The 21,017-nt window shown below is 35.8% G+C and overlaps 1 protein-coding gene across 1 annotated transcript in view; it reads left to right on the forward strand.

Annotated features, from left to right (window-relative positions):
- The window catches only part of EYS (eyes shut homolog), a 797,164-nt gene that overhangs the window by 501,506 nt on the left and 274,641 nt on the right, over positions 1-21,017 (forward strand). Inside the window, exon 34 of the mRNA XM_054514337.1 lies at positions 1,267-1,417. Coding sequence (XP_054370312.1) covers positions 1,267-1,417 — 151 coding nt within the window. The remainder of the gene's footprint in view (positions 1-1,266; positions 1,418-21,017) is intronic.

A 21,017-nucleotide genomic window follows, 5' to 3' on the forward strand; every position in this document is an offset into this window, starting at 1 on the left:
AATAATTATAGGCCTTTCTGTAAGTATGTATCACCATGTTTGCATATTGTTCTGAAAGTATCTCAGAACAGAACTACATGGAAAACATAGAGAACTGTTTGCAAATGTCACTAATGTTAGCTCCCCAATATGTCTGTTAAAGACACATAGAAGACTTCATGAAATTATATGTGAGAATCCATATATTACCATATGACAGAATATAATTAAGAAAGCTTTTATTGCTCTTTTTTGTAAGAAATTTCAAATTTTGTTTTGCATTGTCAGACATAAACTGAATTAATACAATACCTACTGCATCCTACCCAAATTGCTTTTATAGAGCTGTGAGTTGTTGGTTTGTGATTTTGGTGGATTTTGGTTTGTTTTTTTTTAGGGGGTTTTTGTATTTGCTATTTTCACATAGATTTTTTGTGGCACCCATATTACAAAGCACTTGGATAGCTTTAAATATATAGCTGATAGAACTCTGATTTGTTTCACGTAGAGAGAGAAGGATAGGCTAAAAGAAATTCCCCCATGAGAGACTGGTTTAGTTCTGATATTTTCTTACTGTGCTTTCTTACATGAAGATAAAATGATTGCTGCCAGCTGGTTATTGGAATGCAAATAACCTTTACATCATTTAAAAGAATTGAAAGAAACCAAATTGTTTGCTTGGTACCTTCTGTTTGTTGTTGCCAATTTATGCATGTTGTTAATGGCAGCATTTTTATGAGGGTATGTGAGTGAGGGAGGGAAATGGGAATGTATATATTAATGTCAGGGCCTAATATTACTGACTTCAGCTTTAGGAATGATGCTTTTGAAGATAAGTAATACAGATTATTATAGTACCTCTGCACTTTCTAAAATGCAGCTTGTTTGAAATTGCTTTTGTGATTTGTGTGTGTGTGATGAGAAAGAGGGATATTTAAAATATTTCAGTTCAATTGATGTATTTTTTGCAAATTATGAAGCCTTCTTGTTATTATTCAAATTTTTCTGACTCTTTTTATTCAGTCATTTATGTGCTTTGGCTTTTTTTAGCAATTAAACTGCCCAGATTTACAATATGGCTTCATTTTAATAGAATTTCAAACCCCAAAGACAAGGCAACTTAGAGCTTGTTAAACAGCTTCTTTTACATTTATAGTTCTATAATACAAAACATCTATTTATTTGGTTTTCTTTCCTTGTTGGCTTAGTAACAGCTTAATTAATTTGTCAGATAGTAATGTAAACAATATATGGTGGTAAAATGTGCCTATTTCTGAATTTGTGTAGGCAAGGCATGGTACCATGTGAAGCAGAAATGTCAATCCTGAAGTTATCTTCAAATACAAGTGTAACTAGAAATTTCTGGTCCAGTTCTTATTGGCTTGAAACAGGATCCATATTTGTTGGTGGTTTGCCTCATCCTTATGCAGCAAAACAGGTATTTATTTTTATTTATTTTTATTTAAAATTTGAATTATTATGTTGAATATGATACAACTGAAGAGATTTAAACCATGCAAAAAATAAAAATTACAACTTTTTGAGAGTCACATACATGTAAGGAATGAATTTGGACCCTTGTAGAGTATTGCCCATGTTTGGGACTTTGGTGAATGTTTGTCTTGAGTAGGCAGAGTGAAGGAACACATATGATCAAATTTAGAGGAGGTACCTGTTACATCAGGTACTAGTTCTATGAGGATGTGAAAAGTATAACCATGTGATGGTTTCCAAAACAGAGAAGAAATGGACCAGGCAAGAGAAAGCTAACCCATGAAAGAAACTGCTTTAAGGAATGAGAGATAGCACAGGAGCTTGAATTTGTGGGGGTCTGTATGCAGCTCAGGTAACCATGTATGCAGGGATAAGCAGTAATGTGCAGTGGGGCTTGTACAGAGGTAGGGAAGAAGAATACCCACAGAGTCATGCAGAGTTGGAGACAAGCAGATCATTGCTAAGTTGTTCTTATGGAGGATTTTGGGGTAGAGTAGTCAAAATAACAGATACACGTCACTTAAGTGATTTCCATTTTTTTTTTTTCACAGCAGGATTAGTGTAGTTAGCAATTTCTATTCCAGTTTATGACACTCAAACTCTTCTAACTTGTGCTAACAGAGATCAAAGCCCCAGGCCCTCTAACTCATTTGAGACTGGCACCACAGACCCAGGGCACACTTAGGCCAGCTTCCAGCATCGTGGCCCCTGTGCAGCACATCTCCCAGTGCAGCTGGTTCAGCCTTTTACATCTTGTCAGGTGTCTAAGTATGGAGTGCACCTCAGCATCTAAGGGGCTATGTTAGAGTTATGTACAATTTTTTTAATTAAATTTTTGACATAAGGTGCCAGTGACCTCAGTATTTACATAGCTCCAAGTTGGTCTCTGACTTTGCTTATCCAATGCCAACTCGTGCTGCTACCTGGACTATTTAACTCTCTTGTCTCCTTCTCAAATATGCTTCCAGAATGTAAAACTGTTCATCCTTACATAATAAAGGGTATCTTTGAGTGTTTGTGTTGTCCATGTTGTGAAATAAATTAAACTGTTAGCAGTGAGATGGTGCACTGCAAGTCTCATTTATCCAAATAGGCATCTTTGGATTGATGTCACCCCATAACTGGAGCAAAGTTAGACTGAAGGGGTTTTGTTTCTCCCGTGCACTGCAAAAACTGGACATATGTACTCCAGTTTTCATTTTTTAAGCCATATTGAGGGTAGGCATCACCCTGTGCAATTGATTTAACCTTTTTATTTCTGTTCCATTTTTCAGTAATTGAAGGTCATTTTATCATGGGGCAAATAGAGTCATTTCAAGCACCAGCATGTTTTTGATACTACTACTGTAGTCTAGCATTTCTAGATTGCTTTCACCTTATAATAAATTGCACAGTAATCAATGATGTGACAAGACTGTTGAAATCCAACTTAAAAGTTCTTGTGAAAAAGTGCTTTTTAGGTTGTAAAGTATTTCACAAAAAGTGTACTTCTAAGTAGCTCATACTGACATTAAAAGAACACATCAAGTAGTATTCATAGTTTTACAACTTTTCCCTTAATTCAAATGTTTATTCACAAACTATACCTTCATCCGGAATATTTTATCCTCAGTTGTATATAGAATTTTATTTATTACAAAAATGTATCCATACCAATGAGATATATAGAAATTATATTTTCAATGTTTAAATGACGTTTCTTCTAAGAAATTTTTGGAGGATACCTCAAAGAATTTATAACAAAGGATTAGAAAAGTTCAATTCATGTAGTATATTTTGGAGCAGATAAACAAGCAATTTTTTTGAGGGATATAGTAATAATGTGTATATGAGAATGAATCTTGAGATGAAAAATAGCTCTTTACTAGCTAAAGGCCAGATAAAGTCCAGAAAAATAAATTTACATTAGGGAAGTTCAAATAGAAATTAAACACAATGGCTTAAATGGCTAAAAATTTTGCCTGCATATGTTGGATTGTCATATCAGCATGGGCTTTCCTTCTTTGAGAATGTTGCAGTTCAATTCTATTCTTAGTGCAGGATTAATAGGTGAGATGTTGTGGTTCATGATTGTTATCTAAATTAGGTAATAGATTTGGGACATGTAAAAGTGCTCAAGCTGGTGATACTTAACCTCTTTTAGGACTTGGAAAGCATATGTTCCTATAACTTCCCCAAAAAGGCAAAAATATATCTTCCACTCTCAGTTGCCTCTCTAGTTTTCCACTGAGCTTTCTTGCAGCTTTCTTTCTGTTTGAGGTTACCTCAGCCTTTATTTCACTTAATTTTCTTTGTATATTTGTGATTTTTGTATTTACTTTGATCTTAGTATCGAATTTTTCTTATTTTTTATGTTTTTCTAGCTTCAGGGAAGTTCAATTTTCCTTGGCTTCCCTGTCAAAGTCTGTAGGGTCCAAGACAAATATAGTCTATAAAGGCTAGGTTTTTTCTCTTTTGTCAGGGGATGGAGAACTGCCTGTCCAAGTACTCTTTATGTGGGCTTTTCAACCCCAGCAGTAGGAAACCACTCCAGATAGTTTCTTTTCCATCACTTTAGACCCAGGCAGTCAGGCTTCTATTGTAAAATGTTCCTCGTCCCTGAAACAGTGTAGGGCTGTTTCTGACCTTCATCCTGCAGTTTGCTTCAAGGGAGATTCTGCTCTAGCTGAGACTCAGCTTTTTCTGATAAGTGCTCTGATCACTCTTGGAGTCAGGTTTGATAATGACCCTTGTGATATCTGCAGTATTCACCTAATAATACATTATCTTGTTTTAGCTCCTTCTCTCGTAGGACTAGTTCACTCTGCTGTTCGCTCTGGCTCTCCTACCTGCCAATATTGTGGAAGTTGCAGAGAACAGTGACTTCAGACCCCAGACTTCTTCAGTTTCTGACTAATAGGAACTTTTGGCTGTCAGTACCAGAAACTGTTGACATGGGAGTCGCATATTATTGGAATTGGCTCATGTTAAATGTTTCATTTCTAGGATAGATTCCTCTACCTTTCATTTTGATTGAAGTTTGAGATGACCTAAAAGCCCTCAGGGTAAAATATTGTCTCCTCTGATGATTTCCTATACATTTTCCTAATCAGCTCTGAAATGTCCATGCATTCTTCCCACATATTTCTTCTTGTTTTCTGTATGCTTATTATTTGGTATTCCTTAGAGTCAGAGTGCACTTAGCACTCTGTAAGGCAAGGTACAACAATTCTACTGATTTCTCTCATTTCTGCCACAGTCTCTTCAGGACATCAGAGCCTTACCCTCAAGCAGTGATGCATTTAAAAGAATATTCGTGATATCTGGGAAAGCAATGTCATAATACTCAATAGATTTCTTCAGTATTCAGAAAATCTCAGACCCCCCAGATCTCAGTCCTGGTGCCTGTGATTGATGGTGAGAAACACTAGAGCAAGATAAAGTTTTGGACTACTTGAGTAAACCAGACATAAAGTACCACGAATTCAGAGAGACATTTATAAGCATGTACCCCTGGCTGATGTTATCACTAGGCCACTTTCCATTCCCTCTGAAAGCTTAGAGCAATCTGAGGAAGCCCCTGATGACAGTAGAAAAAGACAAATGAGATGTTATATTCATCTTAAAAAAGGAAGATGGGTAACCATGAGCCTTTCAGGTCAATGGCACAACTATATTCCTGGTACCAATATAGAAACAAATGAAGGACAAGCACATCCTTCGGAACAACCATGGATTTACCAAAGGGAGACTCTGCCTGACCAGTATTGCTTATATTCCTTGGCTCTGTGGGCAAGGGGAGGGCAGTAGATAATCCTTACTTCATGTCCCAGACAGCTTCACTCCCAACACTGTCTCCTACCTCTAAGTGGCACAGGAGGATGGGAAATGGGGGTAATAGTCAGACCATAACAGTTTGTCTCTGCCACCTCTTCCTCCTACACATCTACAATTCTCTTAGCTATCCACAGACCAAAGATGGAAAAAGTATTTGGCTCAGTATGAATTCTGGAGGATCTGAAGATGTGGGTAGAAATCAAAGTAACAGATACATGCATGAAAACACCTTAAATGAATTCATCCAAGTTCAAGTACTGCAATCTGTCTCATGCACAGCAAGAAATTGGTTTTATGACTCTGTAAACTGTCCTTTGCATAGTTTAGTGGAGTCATCTGACAGTCTAGGAAGCCATTGCTAAGCAGTCAGAATGAAAGCTAAACTCTAAATAGCTGGCTGGCAGACATCTTGTCCTGTTGCCTCACTACAGTGAATAAAATCCTCTTCAGTTCTGTGCCAGCTTAGATTATTACTTATTTTTGTATTCTATCCTATTTCTTTGATAAAGAATATGATGGGAGTAGCTCAGACTTGCCACAGGTAAATGGCAAAATAATTTGAACAGTTTAATAGCATCATCTTTTTAAAATATTGGGGTTTTAAACCTATTTATGATCACTGTTTTTTTAAGACATAAAAATAAAAAGAAAGGAAGAGAAACCAAATTGCACACAGAAAAAAACCCTTTTTGATCAGAAATTGAGAAGAGGTATTGTTTCTGAAATCTCAAGACATGTTTCAGAATAATTATTTTCATGCTAGTTTTAGTATTGTTAATTGTTTACAATAGCTTTTTCTCTGCAGAGAAGACTGGTACACTCAAAGGGAAATTAAATATTGTTTTCAAATATCTACAGCAGTAGCAGTTGATTGCAGTAATACTGTTATTTCTGCTGCTATAATTGTTCCAGTAATTTATATTTCTAGACTTAATAGTATTTTAGTATTGAGAATGTGAAATGTCATTATATCTTCATATTCCTTTTCAACTCAAGCCATTCTCTATAATTAAACCTTTCAAGTATTAAAACAGGGAAGTTTTAGAAGGAAAGGAAGCTTCTGTACCAGGAGAGCAATCTTCTAAATAAAAATAAATGATTAAGGAGAAGGTGTGCAAATACATATGTGTGCATCAATACGTTACCAATGGGGAAATGGCAACAGATAATTGAGTGATATGCTCAGGATCATAGATCATAGTGTGTTAACGTTGAAGGTGAGGTGAAAATCATTACATACGTAAAGACTTAGACACAGTAGTCTAGCAGGCTTATACTTCAAATACAAATGTGTAAAATACACTATGCATATGTAAGAACATTATCTTGTTTTTCTTTTATTATATTGTTTTTCTGTGAAAAAGAGATAATGTGATATCACAATCATATGTACTGCCCAGTTTTAAGATATTCTCAGGTATATACATATGTAGATAAAAATGTTTCAAACATTTCAATAACCAACTGCTAAAACATGCAAAATAACTTTCTTTCTCTTTTAATAATTCACCCACAGAATTCAGTGGCATTGATGAAGAAATGGACAATATGAAACAGGTGTTACAAAATACAGAATCAGACCCTTAATTTAGAATGATCCAAAAGCAATTTGCTCTATGTTACAGCTGCTGTGCTTCCATAGACTAACACAACAGCAACCCCTCTGTAACTGTCTAGTTAGAAACAGTTTATGATCCATTTCCCGTGCCAGAGCATTGCAAAGCAGTGGGAGAATTTAGTACAATCTGTGCACAGTGCTTTAGATTTGATTATCTGGCATTCACCTTATCTGATAAATCTTGGGCTCTGACAGCAGCTTTCATACTATAATTTATAATAACATAATATGTACATGATTATTTAGCATCCTGCTACAGCAGTCATTGGATGTGAGCAAATTACAGTAGTCCTGACCCAATTAATGCTCCCTGGGCTGCAGTGTTCAGCCTGAGAAGATTCTGGGGAAGCCAACAAAGGAAAGAACATCCAATCTGTCACAGGATTGCAAGGCATGCTAGACTGTTCCATGGCTGAAACTGTTTGCTATAGTGGTGTAAGCAAGAATGGGGAGTTTGAAACCTGAGAGGGGCAGTTCTTGAATGTCCATACATTTCCTGTTGTTCCACAGCATATCTGAAATTTCCATATTTAACTATTAAAAATAATATGTTTTTTAAATATTTTTTTAGGCAGAGTGGTTATAGGTTTTTGGGTTTTTATTCATTAGATCATGAATCTGCCTAGGAATTATCCAAAGAATATTTCATATTTTATATAATTTAAAGAATTAGCTGATCCATCAGTTTAAGATCTAGCTCATGATAGACTAAGTGGAAGCCACTTGCCAAGCATTAGTCTTCCCTCTAGATATAGTGAAATATAGGTGTTTAGTTTGTAGTAGCTATTGAATAGAGTTTAAGGTTCTGCTGTGGTACAGAAAATGAAAATTAACATTGTTGACTCTTTTATCCAGAATCTCATTGTGCTTTTAGTGCTACATTTCTGAAACTGTGAGTTGTTCCTATTTGCATGAATTCCAGAATCTTTATTTTTCAAAAAATGGGATGAAATTTTTTTGTCCTTATATTTATGCCTCTCCCTTTTAACTTGACTTTCCCTACACACATTATACATCTTCTAAGTCTGCTCTGTTGTCAGACTTTTTTGTGATTTACAATATTCAGAAAGGCTCTTTCAGAGTGTTTGTTGATTTGAAATGCATTTTGCATCCTGAGGAGAATCTGACTTCTTTTTGAATCTTGGCATGACAGCCTTAGATCCTGACATGTATTTACTTTCTAATGTCCTACTTAGGATAGATATGCTTTGACTCTGTCTTTGCGTCACCTGAATGCTTATCTTAATTAAGAGCACCACTTACTGTTCCTCAAGATATTGTAAATATTTATGCACTTTTATATACTAAATAAATATTTGTCACATCATCAAAAATACTTCAACATATCCATGTTTAATTGGCTACTATCACATATTCTGGTATTTGTTCTTTTTTAGATTGGTATGTCATGGTAAGGCTCTGTTCTTCTATAATTAAGCATTACTCTGAAGTCAGGGGTCCTGTCTCTTGACTGGAGAGATGTTTTGCCTGTTCTGAATAGTTTGTTTTGATCAGCATGTGTTTTTGCATCAGTACTTCTTACATTGTTAGATAATTTGTGAATGTGTTTAACAGCATAAGACTCAGTGGGCAATATTTGTTGCATCTAACCAGTGTAAAAACTCAACTTGTATTGGTAATTTTTTGTCTTTTCTTTTATTCAGTCTGTTGACCACCCACCTAAGAAACCCCCATTCCTGTATGTCCCACAATTACTAATTTTCTTGAAGAACTTTTGTTTGGGAACAATGTCAAAATGTCTTTGGAAATTAAGTTGGCGCAGTTTTTGGGTGACCCTCTCATATAAGACCAGTGATGTACTCAAGGGATATGAATAATTGGGGAAGCATAATTTTCTTAAACAAAATTTTAGATTCTTTATGTGATATTTTTTCCCATGTTTTTGCTACTTGCATTCTTCAATACAACACTCAGGAATTTTCTTCTGAATATAGATTTGCTGGGTTTTAGTTTGCCTCAATCATTTTGGCCTTTCATAGTCCCTTTTGAAATGCCAGTGTCATATTTGCCACTTTTCTATATATTGTTACCAAACATAATTTAATTAAAAAGTTATATAACATTTTTGCACAATTCCAGGCTTCCTAGCTTTCACATATTGTAAAGTTTTGATGAACATAGAACAACTTCCCCAAGAAGATGATAGTCTCTGTCCCTGGAGGTTTTCAATATGTGATTGGAGAGGGTGTTAGATAATCTTATCTAAACTCCCTTTTACATGAAAGGTTGAACCAGATATCTTGTGAGATCCCTTCCAGCCAAGGATTTTTTATGATTTTATGGCTTAAATACTTTTTTCAGCCAAAATTAAAATATAACCCAGAACATTTTAAAATAGGCATAATAGTAGATTTAATTTACCAGATATTACCCTTTTAAACCTTTACCTATATTTTGGCTGGAAAAGTGTTTACTAATAGTCTTCTTTATTCTGTCACTTTGACAATCAATCTCTCTTTTTTGCTTTATTTTTTTGTAAGTCATGCTTGATTTTTTTTCTACTTGATCATATGCAGTTACTGAACTCAATAGTAGTGTTCTTCTGTAACATGCAAGCAGTTTACCCGTTGAGCTTTCTAATTTTTTATGTCCTTAATAACCTTTTCCTAATGCAGCTAAACATTCTGGTGGCTTTTCAGTGTGATTTCCTCCCAGGAGAACACAGAGGTTGAGTATATTATAGTCAGGGTTTTTTAATGTTTTGGGGTTTTTTTAGTTATTATATTTTGAAATATTGAAACATATTATTTGCCTAGAGTTTTATCTCTCATAGTTTCTCTAATGGCTCCAAGAAGCCATTATTTACAACACATAAAAATGTAGTCCCTTCAGCATATTTTGTCATGATTTCTTACCAGGCTGCTTGGAGTAATTAAACTCTGTTATTACTGTCTTTTCTGCCCTACCCCTTCTAACCTGTTATAGTATTTAACAAACACTATCATCACCTTGGTGATATATAATATAGCTCTAATATAATATTTCTCATTTTGCATGAAATTTTAGTGCAAAATGATTTGTGCAAGTTTGTATATATTTGTTTGACTACTTTTATTATCTTGCCTTTTTCTGGCGCGGCCTACACTTTCTAGATTTTTACTCTTGCATCATAACTTCCCACTATTCATATTTCTACCATCAAGATTCTTATCATATTCTTGCTGTTTTACTGCTTTTTCCCCTTTTTTAGAACCCAGGTATTTTTCCGTAGGCAGTTACTTTTCTTCTGAAAATATATAATGATTCAGTGGTTTGGCAGAGAAGAGATGTTTTTATACAAATGTTCATATTACAATTTCTGTAATGTATTTAGTTCTGTCATGTATATGTTGAATATGAATTTTTTGTTTTAAAAAAGGTTTTTGCAGGTAAAGAGAAAAATGTCATGGAATTACATTAGCAAATCAGCTTTATTCTAATTTCAATGTAGTGTAATTATGTCTTCTATATCATGGTAATAGACAGTCTTGCCTAATCCATCAATTGAAAACTAGATAGATTTAAGACTTCAGATATTTTGCTGAAAGTATCCAATGCTGCCCTGTAGGATTCTTTGTTACTAGTGTGCCAGTAGCCTTTACCCTCTAGAAAGGTGTTCTTGTTAGGTCTTCAAGCCTAAACAATACAGAGAAGTGACACCATCAAGGGAAAGCTAAAACATTCTTGTAGTAGGGGATTGCTGGCTTGTGTTATTCTTTTCAAGTCCATCTGTGTTGAAAAGGCTGCAGACGATGATTTTGGACACTGCAGCATTTGAGATATTAACTTATAGGAAAGAGGCATGCACAGGGAGCATTGTAGTGAAGAGTAACATATTTTAATAGGTTTTTTTTCTAATTAGGTTATTCAGTATGCTAATAGTCATTTTATGGATTTGTTAATACTTTTTCTTATATCTGGGTGTGTTCATGTAAGTGTTTTGGATAATTCATTACTGATTTATCTACTTGAAAAAAGTTTGAATGCTTGCTGAAGATCATTATTAGAACTGTGTGATTCTTAAACAAGAACAGCTTTACAGATCACAGAAATCTTGAATTTTGCTAGTTATTATAAAATCTAAACCTAGACTATTAATCTAAATGTACAATAAATGTTTCTAGTATGTCTAATATATTCCAAATTTATAATATTAAAAATATAGAATGGAAGACATAAAAGTAAGTAAAAAGATTTTCAATACTATTTCCTGAATGCTTCTTGGTAACTCTATATTGAAAAGTTATGTTAATTTGGGTGATTTTATTAGTTATAGGTTGCATTTCATATTTTATTAGGAAGATATTAAGATGAGTATTTTTGAAGTTTATAATATCAGACTTATTGATTGTAAAAATGTATATTTCTCCAGCTGTATGCCGTGATATTTTTACTGCTTCTATTTTAAATTTCACCAGAGTTGGTTTAGCAAAGTTAGAATTTCACTTATGCCCTATACACACATGTATTTACATATGCATGCATTTAATGTTATATTATTATATAATACCAATACTGATATTATATTTAAAAAAATGTGTAGTAAACTTTTCAATAAAGTCTCCTAACACCATAACAAAACAAATTCAAATGAGAAAGCAAGAAATATCTCTCACTGTGTTAAGTCCACAGACCAGAAACTATTGTGGATGAGAAATCAAGGGTTTTTTTCTCACTGATTATCTTCGGCATCAAATTAAAGGGGACACTTAAGGTTATAAATATTGAATCACTTTGACAAGGCTGTGCTTCAAAAAAGTGCAAAAATCTTATTAATATCAACATCTCTACATTAAAAAAAGGCATTTGCATTCCACATATATAATATATCAGCAGTCCACAATATAAACTGACTACTATAACCAAGATTAAAAATGTAATTCACTCTCATTAGATAATGCTAAAATGCCAAGATCATTATACTTATTACAGACCTGCAAATCACTCAAACTGGTGATATTATAGCTACACTAAATTTTTGCAGAAAAGAAGCCACTGAACTTTAAGAAGTTCATGGCCCAGGGCCATCTCTGCAATGGGCTTTGGCTGAGAGCAGCCACACTGGATCAGAACATTAAGAGCATTGAGTTTGTGCTCCAAAACTCTCAGCAGAATCACTATGCTGAGCCAAATAGTTTATTTCTGTTTCTTGTTTGCATGAGATTTTGATACGCATGGCTTTAACTGTGTCCTCTAGAAGGTCTTTTATGCAGCTAGAAATAACCAAAGCTCTGTGTGCATGGGAAAATCAAACTCCCAAAGATTCTTAGTCTGAAAGAAAAAAAAAAAAATCTTTGCAAATCTTTTGCATCATCATCTTTAATGATGATGGTTGTGCCACTCTCACAGAAATCCCCTCAGAATTTGGCTTTATGGGAGTATTTTTCTCAAAAGCATTTTAATTATTTCATAATTTCAGTGCCTGAACTCAGACTTGTGTGTACTAAATGCTTGAAGCTAACCATGCAGCAACCTCAGCAAATTAAAAGACTGATACCAAGGCATCACTGAAAATTTCTCAGTCTTGTTCTCTTGAGATAATTTCTAGAAAACATATGGGGTAGAGGGATGTAAACAAACTCTGTATTTGGAGAATTTAATAAGAGATTTGAATTCAGATTTCTGTTTAATATGGAAGAAATATTTCTTTTTTTTTTTTTACTAGTATTTGCTATAGAGGGAAATAAGAATTTGGGAAACAGAAGATAAATTAAAGGAAAATAGTATGATATAATTCAATTTCTAAAGACAACTGGTGGGCATGTTCAGATAAATAGATATACTGTAAAAAAAATCTGTTTGATAAAAAGTGCATGTCATGTATTCCTTGTGATACCAGAAGTTTTTTCTATTCCAGTACCTTTAGGGAGTCTGTTCAAGCTCTTCCTCTCAGTCAAAATTTAAAACACAAGAATGTCTGCAACCACTTAAAATGTACTGCACTGAGATGAAATGCTCAACAATAAACAAATACCAGAGCATTCTGCCCCACAAGCTTTTTTAACTTGAAGGAACATTCTCCTGGGAAATGAGAGAGAGTTGCTTTTCCTCTCCCCTGGTAATGATGTGAGTGGGTAAGGAATAACATTAGGGTCCTGGCCATGCCCCCCACAGCTATTGCAAAAATCAACCCTGTCCTGGCCAAAACTAGGACACCATAAAACCAGCCTTCAGGAGTGGAAGGTCCCTAAGACCAGAGGGAAACTCTGGAGCAAGGAATACTTAACACTGCCAGAGTCATCATCCCTGGAGGTGTTTAAAAACAGACTGGATGTGGCACTTAATGCCATGGTTTAATTCATAAGGTGATGTTAGGTCATAGGTTGGACTTGATGTCAAAAGTCTGTTCCAACCTAGTTAATTCTGTGATTCTGTGGGAAGGATTGGTTATGGATCCCTTAAACACACTGGTCATATGTAAGCCTCTGAGGTTTCATGGGTTGCACCCAGGAGTGCTGAGAAAACTGTCTGATGCCATTGTGAGGTCACTGCTAATTATCTTTGAATGGTCATGGCAAAACCTTAGGAGAGGTTCCTGAAAGCTGGAAAAGAACAAATATCATCATCTTTGAGAAGGGCAAGAAGGAAGATCTGCAAAACTATAGGTTAGACAACCTCACCTCAGTCACTGGGAAGGTGATGCAGCAAATCCTCCTGGGAACAATTTCCAAACACATGGAGGTCAAGAAAGTAACTAGAAGTTATTGACATGGATTTAAAAGAGGAAATTGTACTTGACCAGCCCCACGGTGTCTGGTGTTAGGTAACTAGCTTGGTAGACAAGGGAGAACAGTGATGCTGTCTACAACTTCAGTAAAATTTTTGACACTGTCTCCTATGACATCATCATGGGAAAAACTGACAAAGAACAGGTGTATATGGAAGTCCTCAGTGAGGTGGCTTTAAAAAAGTCTGAATGAACTGGCCTGGAGTGCTGTGATCAGTGATGCAAAGTCTGGTTGGAGGTCAGTAACTAGCGAGGTGCCCCAGTATTTACTGGTGGGTTAAATACTGTTCAACATCTTCATTAGTGACCTGGATGACAGAACAGAATGCATCCTCAGCAAGATTCTAAAGTTGATTCAAAACTGGAAGGTGGCTAATTCTCCAGAGAGCTGTGCTGCCATCCAGAAGAACCTCAACAGACTGGAGAAATGGGCTGACAGAAATCTCTTGAACTTCAAAAATGGGTATTGCAAAATCCTGCAACTGAGGAATTATAATCCCATGTGTAAGCACATTGTGGTGTCAGCTGACTGGAGCACAGCTTGACAAAGGAGAACCCTGGATTTCTGGTGGGCAGCAAGCTGTCTGTGAGCCAGTTAAGCATCCTCACAGTGCATGAGTGGGGATTCATCCTCTCTATTCAGTACTGGTGAGCTTGTATATGAATTAATGGGACCCATTCTGTACCTGTCCAGTAAAAGAAACAACTGGACTTACTGCAGCATCTCATGTAGAGAGAAATATTATCAAGGTTTTGGAACATCTCTCATATAGGAAAAGACTGAAAGAACTGTAACAGTTCTTTTGGGTTTTTAAAGCCTTCCTGTCATATTATCCCACTTCTGCTCATCAACTCTCACAGGGGCCCTATGCAAAAGTACCCTAACTTTATCAGAAAAAAGATGCTGTTTCAGTGATATGCAAAAATATGATTTGATGATATACAAAGCTATTATTCTGTTTCTGTGGAGATTATTTCCTTATTTTGAAGAACATTTTAAAAAGGGATAGCATTGTTTTGAATTTGCATGCAAATTGCTTTTATGAATTTGAATGTTCAAATCCAGGTGATCATTTGTCTTTGAATGATATTGGCAAGCATGCAGGATCAGTTTTTGTCTTTAATCTTTGAGGACTTTAATTTTCCCATAGCTGCCAGGTTGATCAGATGTTAAGGTCTTCAGTTTTTGGTTGATGTTGCCACTTCATTATTCCACAGTTCCTGCACATTACCACAGGTTCCTGGCGATAGCTACAGCCCATTTTTGTTGGCAAGACATCTCCTTGATACCTTATCTTGATGTGTGCACTGATATGGCAGTTGTCCTGAGATAAAACTCTCAGTGTCTTTTTGATGCTTTCTCTCTTTGACAGCTGTGGTTCCCTTAGTTACATTAACCATTTGTCTCTTCTTCCTATTCAGTGTGCAAAATCCGGGGCAGTTACAGACATTTGGGATGACTTTTTCTGCTGATCATGTTCAGCCTTTTTTATCCAATAGCTTCTCATGTTCCCAAATTTCCTGATTTTCCTGGAAATGTGGTAGTGTGTATGTGCAAGATCTTCTCAGGAAGCATGTCAGGTACTTCACCTTTGCTTGCCTATCATTCATATCCAGTCTGGAAGCTCTTTTTAAAAAGATGATTGTTACCTTGAAATTGGCAGCAGGCAGCATTATGGGGTGGACAGCATGTTCAAGCAGGCTGCTACACAGGATCTGTAGTGTTTGATGGAGCTATGCCTTTACATTGATGTCTTAAAAGTTGATGCAATTCAAAATGAATATACCTTTGAGAGTTGTGGGTATAGGTTTATGACCTCGTGTTATGCAAACAACAAAAAGAAATAATTGCTGTTTTTCTGGAAGAAATGGATCTCAACAGATGGCATGATCTGTGAGGTTGGCATTTCATTAATTTCTCTGTGTGACTCTTTGAGATCCTTTTTAAAAGTTTCAGAAGGCCTGGTTGATGTAAATAAGAAGTAAGGCTTGAACAGGTAGCAAACAACTTTCATGAGCCCTTAGAGGATGTGTTTGGTATCAGTCCATTCCAGCAAAGCTTAAAGCTTAAACTACAGTGAAGTGACTTAATGCAGCAATGCTCTTCAGTGCTTGATCCCAGACATCTGTCATCTGAACACTTTGAGCTCCTTCCAGACACTGACTTCAATATTGCACTGTTTCCAAGCAGAGTCCCAACACCTGGGCAGAAAGGCTGTAATCATCCATTGAATAAGTGTACTCTGGGATCTTATGTAACAAGCTTGATGGCAGACTATCTGCTGGTACTGAAAATGTATACAGGCACACTTTCCTTAAAAAAGGGTTTCACACATAAATTTTGTGTGGCTTATCGGTCTTGTTTACCCCTTCCTTTCAGTCTCTTTTTCAAGGTAGAATTATATCTAAGGGTCATGAATATTGGCTGCTACACTCCCTATAGCTAATGAAGAAGAACAAAGAGCTAGAATTTACCTCTTGGAAAAGGTAGCTGTGTTGACCGTGTACCAGCAGACAGCAGGTCATGGCCTCTAATCATCCTTTGTAGTTCTTGAGGTGATACAACCTGCTGGTGTAAACCTAAAGGGTGTGTGCAAGAGCAATTAATTCCATGTAGTTTAGGCAGGACCCTTTCAGCTTCAGGAGAAACCAGACATTTGACAAGTCAGAGATATATTTGCCAGCATAAATGTATTAGTCAGGCAACTAATGCAGTGATTACACAAAGTAATCACAATAATCAACAGTTTCAACCAACAGTTGCCTAGATTTGTCACCCACTCTTTTAATTCTGTATTTGTAACTGTAGGTTCATTTCTTGAAGGCTGGTTCTTTATGCAATTGACAAGACTGCACAAATATTGCCTTGAGTTTCTTTATGCATTCTCCACAACAGACAGCTAAAATCAAGAGCTGATCGTCCTTAACTATCAATTTACTCATCTGTTAACTTGGTTTTTTGATAATGGTAAATTTTGAGGCATCGTCTGTAGCAATCTAACCACAATACTCAATCTATATGAGAAAAAAAGCATGCTATGCAAAATTCTTATCACATTTTAATAGATAAAAACTGATCTGAATATTCATCTGTTCCTATTTTATGTATGTGTGATTTTCTCAAACTTCTTTCAGCAGTAGAGAGGTTTATGCCACAAACATGAAGCTTTGGGTGTATAACTTCATCCCATTAAAATGCAAATCCATGAGTTTCTTTTCAGAAAAAAAAAAGACAATTTGCTGCTAAATCCCATTGAAAATTACTTTTACCAATTAAACTTCTGTGCTTTGGATGGGAAGTGAAGCAAATTGTTGCCATTTCTGATAAATACAAACTCAGTTACCAAAAACATCCATGTTGCTATGAGGTACACTAAGGTAGTTTATTTAATTTTCCATAACCATGTAGTGCCTCCTGAATTGTTAACAATTAAAAAAAAATCTTTGCTCTCACAGCAGTTTTTTTTTTTTACAGTATTCTGATACAGTATCTTGGATTTTTATTTCTTACCTCTCTCACCATTTTTGCTAGCATTTGTATGACTTTGCATCTCTCTAACCTCTTTAGTGGCAATTGTATTTTTATGCAATGACTCACAGTAAGCATTGCATCAACTCCATTATAATTTATCTGTGAAACTTTATGTGATAAATGCAATGTGTCAATATGTATTAATTCTCCCAACTGGATCTGACTGGGATGCAGCTAATTTTCTTCACAGCAGCTTGTAGGTGCTGTGTTACAGACTGGTGACCCAAGCAGTGTTGCCAATATAGGGAAGATTTGGCTGTTGCTGAACACTGTTTACACAGCATCGATTCCTTCTGTTCCTTGCTCTTACCCCTCAGTAGGGGTAGAGGCAGGGTGTGGTCAAGAGCCTAGGAAGAGACACAGCTGAGACAGCTGATCCTGGGTGACCAAAAGGATATCCCATACCATGTATCATCACACTCAGTGATAAAATGGGAAGAGGTTTTTCCAAAGTAGCTGTTGCTCAGGGAATGGCTGGGCCCCTGCCTGCTGGTGGTGATTGCTTTTGCACCGTTTTTTTTCTTCATTTGCTAAACTGTCTTAATGACATCTCACCAGTTTCCTCACTTTTTCCCTTCTCTCTATCATCCTGATGGGGGGTGGGAACAAGAGAGTGGAGGGATCTTATATTCCAGATGGGCTCTACCCACTATATCCCCTCAACTGCACTGCCACCTCAGAGGGACGCCTGTGGCTAATTTGTGTCGTGCTCACAAAGAATCATACACAGTATTTTCTCTTATACTTCTGTTAGGTGTCATTGATAATTTGTAGGCCTGACTACTCAGTGTGCTAAAGGTATTTCCAGAAGTGAGAGCCCTGTCTGACTAGCTGGTAAAGAAGCATTCCTTCTGCAAGGAACTAACAACCTCTTTATAAAGAAATACTAGGACAGCCAGAAGAAAGTCCTCTTTTCATATTTTGTATGACAATAGTCATATGAGGTTATATAACTTTCCTAATCATTGAGTGAAATGAATGTTGAAATCTGGGGTTTTCTTTTGGAATCTTAACACAGGGATGCATAAATACCCTCACAGTTGGTAGTCTCTTGATCTGACCTAAATTGCAGGAAGCTATCTGGCTATGTTATGCATGGTTTTGTTTAACCAAAGACAAAAGTCTTCAAAATAAGTATCATCCCAAGTTTTGGAAGAATAGTATAGAAAATAGAACATTTAGCATCTTCATAAAAAAAGCTTAGAATGAAGTCAGACAAAGTGGAAGAAAAATGACTAGACAAGCATCACCTACCCACCATGATCTTGCAGGTGGGTTTTTAGTTTCTCACTTCCTTTGTGAAATTTAGTGAATTTGCATCTTCTTTGATCCTATTTTCTTCTTCATTATCTCTGAGCCCAGATTCTCTGCTCTTTTTCTCCTAAGAGTAGTTTCAATTTCTCTGCTGAAGCTGCAGTCTGCTAGTTTCCTGTGATGCCTATTGTCTTCCATCTGGGTTGTGACCCAGAAACTTTTTATACTTTTTAATCAGAGCCCACTCTTTGGCTCATTATGGAAACCAATCTTATTTTATCCTTCTAACATTGTATTTTTTATGCTTAAGGGACCGTTATGCTAATTTTAAATAGCAGCAAATGAAATATGCAGCCTATTACAAAATCACACTGATACACAACTGTCTAGCAAAACCCTGACCCTGGAAGTTTTAGCACTGTTTTTCCAGTGTTAAGAAGACAAAGGGTTTTGGTGAAAGCTGCAGTATTTGTAACTTGGTCCTGTTTCTCATTTGTAGCCTGTCACTCTTCTTTCCTCCATGTGTTTGAAACTCGTGTAAGGTCCAGCTCAGTTTGAGTTTTTGACAAGTTTTGTTTAATCTTTATGCTTTCTACTTCCAACATATATTGTATTCTTTATGCTTTCTGCTTCCAATATATATTATATTCTTTGCTGTTTCCTTGTGTGTGAGTTTCTGTGTATTCATTATTCCCAGTATATAATTCACCTCTTCCAGCAGGTGATTTCCAGACACTCATGCAACTTTAATTAAGGAAATTTCACACCTTCCATCTTTGATTTTTTCAGTTCTTTATCTGATCTCTTTAATTTTGTGGTTTTTCCTTCCAAAAAAGAAAACCATCACTGAAGATTTAGTTTTGTTTGTCTAGACTCTGTTTAAATTATGGTGATTCCTGTTTGCTCTTTCCAGAGTTAATCTGAGTGATTAGTGTTTCTGTAGTGTCCTTGACATTTATCAATCTACAGTGTAAGGTTTGTGGGGTGTTTTTTTTAGGCTGAGAGTTTAGTTTATGAATAAAAAGACATAAAACTTTTTGTTGAGGAATAGAGACTACCAAATTCAAAAGCATTTGGTTTCCTGTTATGCATGCTAAATTAGTCTCACAGCTATGTGATTTTGCCTAGAACCTACTCTAATAATAACAGCAATCTCTCTCTGCATTCATTCTCAGTACAGGATCTCCCATTCTCATTGATCTTCTACGTAGCAGTTTCCATTATTTCAGTAACAATAAATTGACTTTGTGTTCCTTGACAGCTTTGACATTTTGCTGTGTTGTTTCATTCCTTTTCCCAATAGCAAACAATGTAGCAGAGGCAGATTTTACAGAAAACTGCAGTAAATAGAGGCCATTCCTAATCCCTGGCAAATAAGCCTTTCAGTGCTGTTTGCTTAATGGCTTCACTCTAAACTAAGCATCTGAATGTAGCTATTGGGCATGCAGGGAACATCTCAGCCTGAGCAGTGGTCAAACAACACATTTGCCAAGCCAGCAGGAAATGCACTCTGCTCTGAAGGTAGAGGCTGACAAAGCTGCTGTAATATAAAGAGTCATTATTAAGAGAAGAACATGATGATCACATTGTAAATTTGTGATTCTTGGTGTGCAACATAAAAAAAAGAGCAGAACAAAGGAACTGGCAGCTGTTCTACATTGGAAATGCAAATATTATTTTGTGCTTTTTCACCTAAATGAAATGAGATTTGGAAATGAAAGAATAGAGTAGGAGGAAGAATCATTTAATGAAATGGAACTGTGGGGAACAGTAGCACAAAATCTTTAATTTCCAATTTTATCATTATTAAGGGTAATTTTTTGAAAGCAAAAATGAGTAAAGATAAGTTACTCTGTTGATGCCTGTCTCTCTCTTCCATGGTTTAAAAAATCTCTCTTTACCTGGATTTTACTTTACTGTGTTTGTGATTACAAATTTCTGAGAACCATATATAGAAATACAGCAAGCCATTTTCTCTGTGGATAATAGTAACAGAAAAAAGTTATATGTGATTGTGTCACATCTCATTATACTGATTCTTAAACCAGGTTACAGAATACTGCTTTACAGACAATTGTTTACAGCATGGGCTGAATAGTATGGGAAGAAAATAAGAGAGGTAAAATTAAAACAAAGGACATATATAGAATGTATTTAAAAAGTAACACAAGTTAATTATAAGATTAAATGCCAATGTAAACCTGAAATAATAGGAATATCCTGACTATTCACATAAGCTAATGATCTTTGGCATTAGTGAGCCCGGAGGTAAGCCAGATCTGAAAAATAATGCTATTGATTTTGTCTTACAATCAGTTTGTGAAAATAAAAATTATTTTTCCATTCTAGAACCTACTGTCCATCCGGTATGTCCATACAGCAGAGTACTTTGGAATCCTTTAATGGGTTTGGAAGAGAGGGATTTTGATTATCCAGATGTTTAAAGAGATTCCTGGTTTGTAGCATAATTGAGTGTATGAATGCAAACCCCTGTGCCACTGTGTGTGTGCATGCACATCTGCATGTGTGTGTGTGTATTCGTATATGAAAGTTTATTCTTTATGGCTGCTGAAATTCTAATAGCCAAATCATCACAT

Source organism: Molothrus ater, chromosome 3, assembly GCF_012460135.2.
Source record: "Molothrus ater isolate BHLD 08-10-18 breed brown headed cowbird chromosome 3, BPBGC_Mater_1.1, whole genome shotgun sequence".
NCBI classification, from domain to species: Eukaryota; Metazoa; Chordata; class Aves; order Passeriformes; family Icteridae; genus Molothrus; species Molothrus ater.